Consider the following 16,199-nt stretch of genomic DNA (forward strand, 5'->3'; position numbering starts at 1 on the left):
CCCACCAAGGCAAAGTGACCTAAAAAAATTAAAGTTTATTTTTTCATTCAGTAATTTATACAAGATAAGGGGTTACTAGTCCTTTGCACCCAGTATTTTAGTCACCCCTTAACCCTTTCACTGTTGAGATACCTGTTCACAAACTTGCTGTCTGTGTCGAAGACTTTGAAAAAAAAAAGTCTTATGAAATGATTGAGAATTTTATCCTGGTTGTAACAAAACCAAAAGTACGAAATTTGATGGAAAACTTATGGAATTATGTTTTTGCGAAGTTAGCAGTCTCGGTGATATTTACACATTGGCGATTTCGCCCACTCTGAGCCCTATTTTGGGCCAATTCCATTGTTCCAGGTGACTATACATGTATTCCAGTTTCACTAACACTCCTTTTGTTCTACTGATTAAGTACAAGAACTGCCCCATTTACCTATTTCAACTACCCAATAAAGTGATCAGAAAATAGTAATCTGGCCAATTTCATATAAAATTCAAGAAAAGCCAATTTCAAAATAGGGTCCAGAATAAACAGTTCAAACATTCCTAACAGTAAAATAAAATTTTCTCTGTTCATTAGTCACTTCTCCAGGTCCCTCTTATATTATGCTTCCTTTCCATTTTGAATTTTTATTCATTCTACAAATAGAAGATTTACTGTTATGTAGACTGCTGCATTATTGTAAAAATGGTATAGATAATATCAGTTCATTTGTGAAAGCATATTAGACCCCCTAGTTGACGTGTATTGGATGCATGACGTGATTTGTTTACTCTTGAACATTGTCAAAAATCGAACATTTCCTCTTCTTTGAGCTCAACTTCAAGCTACTTTTAGTCTGTAAACCATTCAGAATCATCTCTGTTTCTGTAATATATTTCCCATTCTATCAAATGAGACCAAGAAAACAAGAATTCATCCATGAATACCATACAAAAATACACCGCAAAGTTACTGTTTTAAATCAAAAACATGGTCACGACATTTTTTTTTCTCATTATGCACTTTGTGCTGCAGAATTTTTTTTATGCTGTGCACACTGACCACTCACACCCATTCTCTCATAAGAAGACCTACCAGCTATCTCCCACAAGATTGGAAGTCAGTAGAATTTTGACATAATATTACAGGATCGACACTGGCTCCAAAGCCGTAATATTACAGAAGTGACTGTGAAAGGGTTAGGACATGCATGGCTTACAGAGAACGGATTCTTTTCTACTTCCCCATGGAGAAAGATTTTTACAGTGGACCCTCGATAATTGTAAGGCTCGAGAGTCGTAATTTTCAAAAATTGTAACGTTATTTTTGTCAAAACATTGGCTCGCGAATTGTTGTTTGACTCGCAAATAGTCATTCGTCCCGAATGCATACACATGGCTCTGAGCCTCCTCACCCTCCCTTCCCAGCCAGTGTGCCATTGTTTACCAGTGAGCGACGGTCCCCTCACTTGTTCATACGAAATATTTCATAATATTCCATTCATTTTAGTGCTTGCAACTGCTAAATAAGCTGCCATGGCTTCAAAGAAAGCTCCTAGTGCCAAGCCTTTGGTAAAGAAGGTGAGAATTACGATTGAATTCAAGAAAAACATCATTGAACAATATGAAAGTGGCATACGTGTGGCCGAACTGGCCAGGATGTACGTATAAGAAACCCCCATACAACCATAGCTTCCATCGTGGCCAAGAAAAAGGAAATCAAGGAAGCTGTTGTCGCAAAGGGGGTATATGACAAAAATGAGATCACCAGTACTCGAAGAGGTTGAGAAGTTATTATTGGTGTGCATAAACGAGAAACAATTAGCAGGAGATAGTCTTATGACGTCAATTATTTGTGAAAAGGCTAGGCAGTTGCATGATGATCTCGTAAAGAAATTGCCTGCAATGAGCACTGATATTTGTGAATTTAAGGCCAGCAAAGGCTGGTTTGAGAGATTTAAGAACTGTAGTGGCATACACATTGTGATAAGGCATGAAGAGGCTACCAGTTCTGACAAAATTGCAGCTACAAAATTCATAAGTGAATTCAAGGAGTACATAGAGGCTGAAGGATTGAAACCTGAACAAGTGTTCACTTGTGACGAAACAGGCCTCTTCTGGAAGAAAATGCCAAAGAGGACCTACATTACTCAGGAGGAAAAGGGACTGCCAGGACACAAGCCTATGAAAGACAGGCTGACGCTCATGTTCTGTGCTAATGCAAGTGGGGATTTCAAAGTGAATCTGTTACTAGTGTACCATTCTGAAAATCCTAGAGTATTCAGGGAAAACAATGTTATGAAGAGTAAATTGTGTGTGTTTTGGAAAGCTAATAATAAGGCCTGGGTCACGAGGGAAATTTTCGTCGAGTGGTTCAATGAGGTGTTTGGCCCTAGTGTGAAGAATGACCTTCTGGAAAAGAAATTGGATCTCAAGTGCCTCCTGCTAATGGACAATGCACCTGCTTTTCCTCTAAACTTGGATGACCTAATTTGGGTTCATCACAGTAAAGTTCTTGCCCCCTCATACCACTCCTCTCCTCCAACCCATGGGCCAGCAGATCATTTCAAACTTGAAAAAACTCTACACCAAAGCAATGTTTCAAAGGTGCTTTAATGTGGCCTCAGACACTCACTTGACCCTAAGAGAGTTTTGGAAAGATCACTTCAGTATCCTCCATTGCATAAGCCTTATGTGTAAGGCTTGGGAGGGAGTGACTACCAGGACTTTGAATTCTGCTTTGAGAAAATTGTGGCTAGATTGTGTCCACAAGAGGGATTTTGAAGGGTTTGTGGCTGACCCTGATGAGCCTATGACAGTTGTGAAATCTATAGTGGCATTGGGGAGTTGGATGGGGTTGGATGTGAGTTTGGAGGATGTGGAAGAGTTGGTGGAGGACCACTACGAAGAACTAACCACTGAGGAGCTGCAAGAGCTTCAGCAGGAGCATAAACAGACTGTAGCTCAGAATATTTCTGCAGAGGAGGAGGAAGAGAGATGGAAGAAGTTACCTTCTTCAGAAATTAAGGAGATTTTTGAAATGTGGGGTAGGATAGAAAGATTTATGGAGAAACATCACCCTGACAAGGCTGTTGCAAGCCATGTTGGCAACTTGTACAATGACCAAGTCTTGGCCCATTTTAGGGAAGTTTTAAAGAGATGTCAGAAACAGAGCTCTCTGTACAAGTATTTAGTGCCATAGGTGTACAGTGACTCTCAAGCTGGTCCTAGTGGCATTAAGAACAGATAAGTAACCCCAGAAAAGGACTTGGTACCTGAGGTGTTGATGGAAGGGGATTCCCCTTCCAAACAGTAACTAATCCAATCTCTCTCCTCCTCCAGTCTTCTATACACTAAGAAGAATCGCCAATAAAGGTAAGTGTTATGCTGTTACTGTTTCATTCATCATGTCCCATTGTATTGTGTGTACTACATCTACATCTCAGGTAAAAACAAATTTTTTTGTTTTAATACCTCTGGATGTCTGGAATGGATTAATTGTATTTACGTTATTTCTTATGTGGAAAATGGATTCGAAAATCATCAATTTCGATAATAGTCACACTTCCAGGAACGGATTAATTAGGAAAAACGAGGGCCCACTGTATTATCTTTTATTATTTGTTAACGAACTGATTGAGCTTATTACTTATGCCAAGGGTCTGGAACACATCTGCAGCTTACAATGAGGGAAACTTGTTTTTCAAATGTGTTAATAAATTTCTGACTCATTAATCTTTCATTCTAATACAAAGTAGCTGGTGGAACTGATATGGTGACACCAATAAGTTGTCGGTAAAAGGCACACATTCTCAGATTAAAACATTTATTAAGACTTGTTTTGCTGTGAATGACTTCTGCAGTCCTGATTAAGAGGAACTAGAACAAGTATTATATGTATAGTGCAAGAAGTCAGGTGAGCATAGGTTAAAAGTGGAATAACCTATTACAGGTAACATAGTGGGTAATCTTTGAAAATAGGTTGAACAGATATACAAGCAAGGTCAGTAGGCATTTTGCATTGCTCCCTGGTACAGTTTCGTGTCATCTAACAGTGTTATTGATGTTATGTAGCAGTTGTTTGGCCACTGTTCTGGATATGCTGTAGCTGCCTGGCTTTTGTGGTATGGTGTTGGTGATTACAATCATTGATTGCTGTTTCCATACACTAGCATCTGCACAACTCATTTTTGGGAACTATTAGTTAGTTTTATTGACGATCATGATTTATCCTTCTGTTGTTTTATGTTGCACACTTGTGTTGTGTATATCATCCCATCTGCAGGTATTTAAATTTTTTGAAGTCTAAGCTCAAATGTTCTTAAATGTTTTGCCTCTATTTTTTATTGCAACCTCTTCAAGGTATGATGTATACCCCATCCTTGGTACTGGCATTGTTTGTAAGTTTGCTCCTATTTTTTCAGTAAATCTTTGAGAGAGGGTGCAGGCATAAGTGAATACTTGTATAAGAGAATGTTTGTTATAAGCAGTGATACATTAATAATGACATTATTAACTGATGTAACAGTGTATTTGTTGGGGGAGGGGAGTTTGTTGTGTTGTTTATGTTGTTCATTTTGAGAATAAGCATGGCTCTCTTCCTACTGTTTGTGATGTAGTATGATGAGAAATAAATCTGTTGGAAAGTGCTTACAAACTCCATCAAAGGTTTAGTGAAAAATGTGAGTAAACATAAAGACAATAACATCACTACTAAGATTGGCATATGTATCATCTCTTGCAAAGGTTGCAACAAAAAAGTACAAATTCAGAATGTCAAGAAAACTTTAACTAAAACTTCAAGAAGACCTAAATACCTGCAGACATGATCACAATAATGCCTTTTTACAACATAAAACAGCAGAGGGACACATTAAGAAGTTTAATGAAGCCAAGCTAATACAGTGGTACCTCGGGATACCAACTTAATTCATTCCAGAAGGCTGTTCAAGTGCCAATACCGAATGAATTTCTTCTCATAAGGAATAATGTAAATTAAATTAATCAGTTTCAGACCCCCCAAAAATACACTTACAAAAGCACTCACATAAATACACTTATGTAATTGTTCGAGTTTTGAGCTGTTCATATCCCGAGGTACCACTGTACTTCCCAAAAGTGATATATGCAGATGCTAGTGCATGGAGGCAGCAGTGATAGCAATCACTAGCACCTTACCACAAGCAGCTGTAGCATATACAGAACATTGGCCAAATATGTTACTCCACTTTTAACGTAGACTCACCAGACCTCTTATGCTACGTATATTGCTTGTCCTAGCTTCTCTGTGTCAAGACTGAAGAAGTCACTCATGGCAAAACATACTTGATGTATTTGATATGTATAAGGGAACATGAAACATGTGATTGTTTTTATAAAAAATAATTCAGGATAAAAATAATAATGTTATGTACATTACCATGTTTTATTGTACAGTGCTGTGATAAAAAGAAATTCTTTTAATGAAATACGTACTCATGAAGATTTTATTGTTACAAAAGCATATTTATCAAATGTTTAGAATGTGTTTGATATGTACATTGTGTAAATGTTGTGTACACCACTGTGTTTTATTGTTCTTTACTAAAACAGTACAAAAATCTATAAATCTGCTTTACTCTTGAACATAATAACAACTTAATACTAATGAAAACATTATTTTGGGTACGAGTACAATTACCATACGACCATCACCCTGCCAATAAACCCATAAAAAACATCCAGCAAAGCACCTCAAAGTCTCAGCTTTCAACCATTCACACAGAGTTTTGCTTTTCCCATCATGCACTGCATGGGGCAGGATTTCTTTTATACTGTTCACACTCATTGTGCAGACTCATTCTCTCATATCTAGGCCAAAATTTACCACTCACAGCCTATCTTGAGTGAACTGAGTACATGACGTAGAACTACATCAGTGACCCTGGCATCATTGATGTAGTTCTATGTGATTGCCACTGAAAGGGTTAATGAAATGCCATAACATGCATATTATTTTCCTGTGAACATAATTATCAGTATATTATACCATTGATGAACATTCAACATCTTGTATTATATCTCCTGCTGTATATGTAGTACACATACAGTGTTTGTTTACTACAGGTATTTTAGTTTTGTGTTTTGTGCTTGCTAGTGTAACTAATTCACCATTTGAAGGTATGAATTCACTCACATCCTTTATTTTATTGCTTCACTGTATCCATTGCCTCTTCAAACATATTCAAAATTAAGGATATTAATTAATAGTACCTTTATTAAAAAATTTACCAACAGGAACTGCGTCGCTTGGAAGCTGAATTCGATGCTCATGTCAGATCAACTGTTGAATCAGTCATGCGAACTCCAGAGCATGATCGTCCTCCAACCCCCTTGCCTGACATTCTTCCAAACCAGATGGAAGATACTTGGATGAATGAATCTCCTCCCACTCCAGTATTAAAGGTTTGTTATAGCCCATATTTAATACTGAAAGATAACTTAAATATTAAGTAAGTGGCTTATAAGATTGCCATATACCCTTAGCCCCTTAAATATCTAAACATAGATCTACGTTCTTAACTCTAGCACTCCAAACCTAGATCAACGTTTTATTTTCCTGCCTCCAAATTTGGCACGATTGGCCTGAGATGCCTGGTCAGTATAGGATAGGTCTTAATTCTTAGTGTGTGCAGTATTAAAAAAATCTGGGACCACTTAGTACCTTGTGGGAGCACCAATTCAATTGAGTGCCAGCTAGAGCAAACAGCGTGGTAAACACAAGGGATTCACTGATTTTTTTTTTTTTTTTCAACAAGTCGGCCGTCTCCCACCGAGGCAGGGTGACCCAAAAAAGAAAGAAAATCCCCAAAAAGAAAATACTTTCATCATCATTCAACACTTTCACCACACTCGCACATTATCACTGTTTTTGCAGAGGTGCTCAGAATACAACAGTCTAGAAGCATAAACATATAAAGATACACAACATATCCCTCCAAACTGCCAATATCCCAAACCCCTCCTTTAAAGTGCAGGCATTGTACTTCCCATTTCCAGGACTCAAGTCCGACTATATGAAAATAACCGGTTTCCCTGAATCCCTTCACTAAATATTACCCTGCTCACACTCCAACAGATCGTCAGGTCCCAAGTACCATTCGTCTCCATTCACTCCTATCTAACACGCTCACGCACGCTTGCTGGAAGTCCAAGCCCCTTACCCACAAAACCTCCTTTACCCCCTCTCTCCAACCCTTTCGAGGACGACCCCTACCCCGCCTTCCTTCCCCTATAGATTTATATGCTTTCCATGTCATTCTACTGTGATCCATTCTCTCTAAATGACCAAACCACCTCAACAACCCCTCTTCTGCCCTCTGACTAATACTTTTATTAACTCCACACCTTCTCCTAATTTCCACACTCCGAATTTTCTGCATAATATTTACACCACACATTGCCCTTAAACAGGACATCTCCGCTGCCTCCAACCGTCTCCTCGCTGCTGCATTTACCACCCAAGCTTCACACCCATATAAGAGTGTTGGTACTACTATACTTTCATACATTCCCTTCTTTGCCTCCATAGATAACGTTTTTTGACTCCACATATACCTCAACGCACCACTCACCTTTTTTCCCTCATCAATTCTATGATTAACCTCATCCTTCATAAATCCATCCGCCGACACATCAACTCCCAAGTATCTGAAAACATTCACTTCTTCCATACTCCTCCTCCCCAATTTGATATCCAATTTTTCTTTATCTAAATCATTTGACACCCTCATCACCTTACTCTTTTCTATGTTCACTTTCAACTTTCTACCTTTACACACATTCCCAAACTCATCCACTAACCTTTGCAATTTTTCTTTAGAATCTCCCATAAGCACAGTATCATCAGCAAAAAGTAACTGTGTCAATTCCCATTTTGAATTTGATTCCCCATAATTTAATCCCACCCCTCTCCCAAACACCCTAGCATTTACTTCCTTTACAACCCCATCTATAAATATATTAAACAACCATGGTGACATTACACATCCCTGTCTAAGACCTACTTTTACCGGGAAGTAGTCTCCCTCTCTTCTACACACCCTAACCTGAGCCTCACTATCCTCATAAAAACTCTTTACAGCATTTAATAACTTACCACCTATTCCATATACTTGCAACATCTGCCACATTGCTCCTCTATCCACTCTATCATATGCCTTTTCTAAATCCATAAATGCAATAAAAACTTCCCTATCTTTATCTAAATACTGTTCACATATATGCTTCAATGTAAACACCTGATCTACACATCCCCTACCCACTCTAAAACCTCCTTGCTCATCCGCAATCCTACATTCTGTCTTACCTCTAATTCTTTCAATTATAACCCTACCGTACACTTTTCCTGGTATACTCAGTAAGCTTATTCCTCTATAATTTTTACAGTCTCTTTTGTCCCCTTTCCCTTTATATAAAGGGACTATACATGCTCTCTGCCAATCCCTAGGTACCTTCCCCTCTTTCATACATTTATTAAACAAAAGTACCAACCACTCCAACACTATATCCCCCCCTGCTTTTAACATTTCTGTCATGATCCCATCAGTTCCAGCTGCTTTACCCCCTTTCATTTTACGTAATGCCTCACGTACCTCCCCCACACTTACATTCTGCTCTTCTTCACTCCTAAAAGATGGTATTCACTGATGTCTTGTCATATTAACACTTCCCTTTTAACCCTTTGACTGTTTCAGGCCCCTCTCTGAAACTGTCATTCTATGTCGCTCAATTTTTGAAAAAAAAAAATTATTTTTTCTTATGAAATGATAGAGAATCTTTTCCCGATGGTAATGACACCAAAAGTTCGAAATTTGGTCGAAAACTCATGGAATTATGCTCCCGCGAATTTAGCGGTCTTGGCGACATATGCGTATCGACAATTTCGCCGACTTTGAGCCCTATTTTCAGCCAATTCCATTGTTCCAGTTGACCAAACTCATAGCTATTTCTTTAGAACTCCATTTTATCTATCAGCTGAGTACAAGAAACCTCCCATTTACTAATTTGGACTACCCAATATGGTGGTCAGAAATTGGCAATTTGGCCAATTTCACGCAAACTAAAAAAGATGCCAATTTCAAAATAGGGTCCAGAATAAACAAGGTAGACATTTGTGGCACTAAAATAACATATGCTCTGTTCATTAGTCACATCTCTAGGCCCCTCTTATATTATTATTGCTTTCTATTTTGATTTTTTATTCATACAAAAAAATACAAAATTTACTGTTATGCAGGCTACTGCATTATTGTAAAAATGGTATAAATAACATCAGTGCACTATTTTTTTTTATTTTTATTATCACACCGGCCGATTCCCACCAAGGCAGGGTGGCCCGAAAAAGAAAAACTTTCACCATCATTCACTCCATCACTGTCTTGCCAGAAGGGTGCTTTACACTACAGTTTTTAAACTGCAACATTAACACCCCTCCTTCAGAGTGCAGGCACTGTACTTCCCATCTCCAGGACTCAAGTCCGGCCTGCCGGTTTCCCTGAATCCCTTCATAAATGTTACTTTGCTCACACTCCAACAGCACGTCAAGTATTAAAAACCATTTGTCTCCATTCACTCCTATCAAACACGCTCACGCATGCCTGCTGGAAGTCCAAGCCCCTCGCACACAAAACCTCCTTTACCCCCTCCCTCCAACCCTTCCTAGGCCGACCCCTACCCCGCCTTCCTTCCACTACAGACTGATACACTCTTGAAGTCATTCTGTTTCGCTCCATTCTCTCTACATGTCCGAACCACCTCAACAACCCTTCCTCAGCCCTCTGGACAACAGTTTTGGTAATCCCGCACCTCCTCCTAACTTCCAAACTACGAATTCTCTGCATTATATTCACACCACACATTGCCCTCAGACATGACATCTCCACTGCCTCCAGCCTTCTCCTCGCTGCAACATTCATCACCCACGCTTCACACCCATATAAGAGCGTTGGTAAAACTATACTCTCATACATTCCCCTCTTTGCCTCCAAGGACAAAGTTCTTTGTCTCCACAGACTCCTAAGTGCACCACTCACTCTTTTTCCCTCATCAATTCTATGATTCACCTCATCTTTCATAGACCCATCCGCTGACACGTCCACTCCCAAATATCTGAATACGTTCACCTCCTCCATACTCTCTCCCTCCAATCTGATATTCAATCTTTCATCACCTAATCTTTTTGTTATCCTCATAACCTTACTCTTTCCTGTATTCACCTTTAATTTTCTTCTTTTGCACACCCTACCAAATTCATCCACCAATCTCTGCAACTTCTCTTCAGAATCTCCCAAGAGCACAGTGTCATCAGCAAAGAGCAGCTGTGACAACTCCCACTTTGTGTGTGATTCTTTATCTTTTAACTCCACGCCTCTTGCCAAGACCCTCGCATTTACTTCTCTTACAACCCCATCTATAAATATATTAAACAACCACGGTGACATCACACATCCTTGTCTAAGGCCTACTTTTACTGGGAAAAAATTTCCCTCTTTCCTACATACTCTAACTTGAGCCTCACTATCCTCAGTGCACTAGTGAAAGAATATTAGACTCCCCAGTTGACGTGTATTGGATGTGTGGTGTGATTTATTTACTCCTGAACATTGGTAAAAATCGAACATTTCCGCTACTTTGAGCTCAGTTTCAAGGTCGTTTTGATCGTCAAAGTAATGAAAATCATCTCTATTTCTGTAATATGTTTTCCATTTTATCACCTAAGACCATGAAAACGCGAATACAACGATAAATACTATACGAAAATACACCTCAAAGTCTGCGTTTTATTCCAAAAAAATGATCAGAGTTTTTTTTTTTCTCATTACGCAATGTGTGCTGCAGGATTTTTTTTATGTGGTGCACACTGACCACACAGACCCATTCTCTCACATGTGGGCCTACCAGCTTTCTCCTGCTTGATTTGAAGCCGCTAGAATTATTGAGTATATATACGTCAGAAACACTGGCTAGTAAGACGTATTTATACGTCGAAAACAGTCAAAGGGTTAAGAGGAAAATGATGTTGACCCTGAGTCTAGTGGCTTTGAGATAGATGTGGCCACAAGTGGTTGAGGAAATATCAAAAACCTCAGTAATAACCCATGTACAACATTTGTGTAACATCCTTTCAATTTTGATACCACTGGTAGTGTCATCCTGCCAGAATGTCCTGTAACCTATGCCCTAAATAAAGAGAAAGAATTATAGTAGGTTGGTAGACAGCAACCACCCAGGGAGGTACTATTGTCCTGCCATGTGAGTGTAAAACGAAAGCTTGTTATTGTTTTACATAATGGTAGGATTGCTGTTGTCGTTTTTGTCTCATAACCGTGCAAGATTTCAGGTATATCTTGCTACTTGTACTACACATACATGTACACGTTATGTATGAAGTGAAACAAGGCTGAAGTGGGTGGGAGAGTTTTAGTGGGGAGAAATAAATGGGATTAGGTCAGGGGTTTCAAATGGAGCTAGAGCTAAAGAAGGAGTAGCAATAATATTTAAGGATAAGTTATGGCAGGAAAAGAAGCAATATAAATGAATAAATTCAAGGATTATGTGGAGTAAAATAAGGGTTGATGTGAAAAGTGGGTTATAGTAAGCATTTATGCACCTGGAGAAGAGAAATGTAGAGGAGAGAAAGTGATTTTGGGAAATGTTTAGTGAGTGCGTGGGGAGTTTTGAACCATGTGTGAGAGTACTTGTGGTTGGGGATTTCAATGCTAAAGTGGGTAAAACTGTTGTGGAGGGAGTAGTAGGTAAATTTGGGGTGCCAGGGGTAAATGAAAATGGGGCACCTTTAATTGAGCTGTGTGTAGAAAGAGGTTTGGTAATAAGTAATACATATTTTATGAAAAAGAGGATAAATAAGTTTACAAGGTATGATATAGCACATAATGACAGTAGTTTGTTAGATTATGTATTGGTGGATAAAAAGTTGTTGGGTACGCTTCAGGATGTACTTGTTTATATCGGATCATTATTTAGTTGTAGCTACAGTTAGAGTAAGAGGTAGATGGGACAAGAGGAAAATGGCAACACCAAGTAAGAGAAAGGTGAAAGTGTATAAACTAAGGGAGGAGGAAGTAAGGTGAGATATAAGCAACTATTGGCAGAAAGGTGGGCTAGTGCAAGTATGAGTAGTGGGGGGTTGAAGAGGGTTGGAATAGTTTTAAAAATGCAGTATTAGAATGTGGGGAAGAAGGTGGTGGCTATAAGAGGGTGGGTGCAAGAGGAAAGAGGAGTGATTGATGGAATGATGAAGTAAAGGGTGTGATAAAAGAGAAAAAAATAGCTTATGAGAGGTTTTTACAAAGCAGAAGTGTTACAAGAATAGTAAAGTATATGGAGAGTAAAAGAAAGATGAAGAGACTGGTGAGAAAGTGCAAAAGTAGAGCAGATGATAGAGTGGGAGAGGCACCATCAAGAAATTTTAACCCTTTGAGGGTTGACAGGCCCTCTCCGAGACTCGTTCTTAGAGTCGGCCAAGTTTCAAAAAAGAAAAAAATTAAATTTTTTTTTTCTTAAGAAAAGATAGAGAATCTTTTCCCGATCATAATGACACCAAAAGTATGAAATTTGATGGAAAACTTATAGAATTATGCTCTCGTGAAGTTAGCGGTCTCGACGATGTTTACACATTGCCGATTTTGCCAACTTTGAGCCCTGTTTTCGGCCAATTCCACTGTACTAGTCGACAAAAATCATAACTATTTTGCTAGAACTCCATACTCTCTATCGAATGAGTACAAGAAACCACCCATTTACCAATTTTAACTATCCAATACAGTGGTCAGAAATTAGCAATTTTGCCAATTTCACACAAATTTCAAAAGATGCCAATTTCCAAATAGGGTCCAGAATAAACAAGGCAGACATTCCTGGCACTGAAATAACATTTCCTCTGTTCATTAGTCACGTCCCCAGGCCCCTCTTACATTTCTTTTGCTTTCCTCTTTGAATTTTTATTCTCGCAAATTATAGAAGATTTACTGTTATGCAGACTACTACATTAGTGTAGAAATGGTATAAATAATGTCAGCGCACTTGTGAAAGAATATTAGACTCACCAGTTGACGTGTATTGGACGCTTAGCATGATTTGTTTACTTTTGAACTTTGGTAAAAATCGAACATTTCTGCTACTTTGAGCTCAATTTCAAGGTACTTTTCATTGTGAAACCAATCAAAATCATCTCAATTTCTGTAATATGTCTTCCATTCTATAAAATGAGACCAGGAAAACTAGAATACAACCATAAATACCATACAAAATTACAGTGCAAAGTCGCTGTTTTAAACCAAAAACACTGTCAAAGTTTTTTTTTTTCTCATTACGCACTGTGTGCTGCAGGGTTTTTTTTTATACTGTGCACACTGACCACATAGACCCATTCTTTCATATGTAGGCCTACCAGCTTTCTCTTGCTAGATTTGAAGGCGCTAGAATTTAGGCGTACTAGTACATCAATAACTCTGGTGTGTAACCCGTACTAGTACGTCAGAAACCCTGAAAGGGTTCAAACCTGAGTAGGGGAGTTTGTAGATGGGGAGCTGGAGGTATTGGATAGATGGCAGGAATATTTTGAGGAACTTTTGAAATGTCGATGAAGAAAGAAAGGCGGTAATTTCATGCACAAGTCAGGAAGGTATAACATCTTTTAGGAGTGAAGAAGAGCAGGTTGTGAGTGTGAGGGAGGTGCATGAGGCATGACATACAATAAATGGGGGTAAAGCAGCTGGAACTAACGGGATCATGACAGAAATGTTAAAAGCATGGGGGGATATAGTGTTGAAGTGGTTGGTATGTTTGTTTAATAAATGGATGAAAGAGGAGAAGGTACCTAGGGGTTAGCAGAGAGCTTTTATAGTTCTTTATGTAAAGAGAAGGGGGACAAAAGAGATTGTAAAAATTATAGGGGAATAAGTTTACTGAGTATACCAGGTAAAGTGTATGGTAGGGTTGTAAATCAGGTGTTTACATTGAAGCATGTATGTAAACACTTTTTAGATAAAGGTAGGGAAGTTTTCATTGCAATTATGGATTTAGGAAAGGCATATGATAGAGTGGATAGGGGAGCAATGTGGCAGATGTTGCAAGTGTATGGAATAGGTAGTAAGATTGAGACACTTATGCATCATATGGGAATCTTTATTTAGGAAATGTTTTGCCACACAGTGGCTTCATCAGTCCAATACAAAGCAGAGAGGTGCAATCATTCTACAAGATTGATGGACTGAACACATCGACTCCAGGCTGAGGGACTGATTACCTCAATCTCCTCCTCTTCTTGCACCTCTCTGCTTTGTATTGGACTGATGAAGCCACTGTGTGGCAAAACGTTTCCTAAATAAAGATTCCCATATGGTGCATAAGTGTCTCAATCTTTAACTTGTCAGTTTTCAAAACCATTCATCACAATAGGTAGTAAGTTACTAAATGCTGTAAAGAGCTTTTACGAGGATAGTGAGGCTCAAGTTAGGGTGTGTAAAAGAGAGGGAGATTACTTCCCGGTAAAAGTAGGTCTTAGGGATGTGTAATGTCACCATGGTTGTTTAATATATTTATAGATGGGGTTGTAAAAGAAGTAAATACTAGGGTGTTGGGGAGAGGAGTGAGATTAAATTATGGGGAATTAAATACAAAATTGGAGTTGATACAGTTACTTTTTGCTAATGATACTTTGCTTATGGGAGATTCTAAAGAAAAGTTGCTAAGGTTAGTGTACGAGTTTGGGATGGTGTGTAAAGGTAGAAAGTTGAAAGTGAACATAGATAAGAGTAAAATGATGAGAGTATCAAATGGTTTAGAGAAAGAAAAATTGGATATCACATTGGAGAGAGGGAGTATGGAAGAAGTGAATGTTTTCAGATATTTGGGAGTTGATGTGTCAACAGATGGGTTTATGAAGGATGAAGTTAACCATAGAATTGATGAAGGAAAAAGTGGAGACAAAAAATGTTATCTATGGAGGCCAAGAAGGGAATGTATAAAAGAATAGTGGTACCAACTCTCTTATATGGGTGTGAAGCTTGTGTTGTAAATGCTGCAGTGAAGAGGCGGTTGGAGGCAGTGGAGATGTCCTGTCTAAGAGCAATGTGTGGTGTAAATATTATGCAGAAAATTTGGAACGTGGAAATTAGGAGGTGTGGAGTTAATAAAAGTATTAGTCAGAGGGGTGAAGAGGGGTTGTTGAGGTGGTTTGGTCATTTAGAGAGAATGGATCAAAGTAGAATTGACATGGAGAGCTTATAAATCTGTAGAGGAAGGAAGGCAGGGTAGGGGTCATCCTCGAAAAGGTTGGAGGGAGGGGGTAAATGAGGTTTCGTGGGTGAGGGGCTTGGACTTCCAGCAAGCATGCGTGAACATGTTAGATAGGAGTGAATGGAGACGAATGGTTTTTGGGACCTGACGAGCTGTTGGAATGTGAGCAGGGTAATATTTAGTGATGGGATTCAGGAAAACCGGTTATTTTTATATAGCCAGACATCAGTACTGGAAATGGGAAGTGCAATGCCTGCTCTTTTAAGGTGAGGTTTGGGATATTGTCTGTTTGGAGAGATATGTTATATTTGAGAGATTTTTTATCTTGTACATATATGCTTCTATACTGTTATTACTGGGTGCCTCTGCAAAAACAGTGATTATGTATGAGTGAGGTGAAAGTGTTGAATGATGATGAAAGTATTTTCTCTTAGGGGATTTTCTTTCTTTTTGGGTCACCCTGCTTCGGTGGGAGATGTTTGGCTTGATAAAAAAAAAAATCTGGAACATGTGTAATACGTGTTCGGCTGGCCAGGTGGGGGTGGGGGCTGGTTGACTTTGGCTGTCTCTATCTCCGTCTGTCTACAGAAGGGCCCCACTTATATGGCAGGTTAGGTTCCAGACTACTGCCAGAAAGCAGAACGCTATTTTTTTTTCATGTACATGCCAAATAGCAAGTTTACTCTAAGGTATAATAAGTTAGCAATAGTACTAGGCATTCAAAACAATAAAAAGTAAAATACAGATGCAGTACACCCATTACTTACCTTAAAATATTTGTAGTCTTAATGTATGGTGAGAGGTGAGTCATATTTATTTGTAGGAAGTCAGGTGTGGGAAGTATGGTAGCCAGCCAACACAGCACACCCCACCCCACCCACACATAATATAAACAAACAAATGCATCTGGTTTTGGTTGATAG

General features: G+C 38.8%; 1 protein-coding gene across 1 annotated transcript in view; it reads left to right on the forward strand.

Moving 5' to 3' along the window:
- Set1 (SET domain containing 1) overlaps positions 1–16,199 on the forward strand; it is a gene marked incomplete in the record, with an annotated part of 508,988 nt that overhangs the window by 347,547 nt on the left and 145,242 nt on the right. Inside the window, 1 exon segment of the mRNA XM_070083037.1 lies at positions 6,253–6,420. Within this exon segment, the coding sequence (XP_069939138.1) occupies positions 6,253–6,420 (168 nt within the window).

This window comes from Cherax quadricarinatus, chromosome 8 (assembly GCF_038502225.1).
Source record: "Cherax quadricarinatus isolate ZL_2023a chromosome 8, ASM3850222v1, whole genome shotgun sequence".
In the NCBI taxonomy this organism is placed as follows: domain Eukaryota; kingdom Metazoa; phylum Arthropoda; class Malacostraca; order Decapoda; family Parastacidae; genus Cherax; species Cherax quadricarinatus.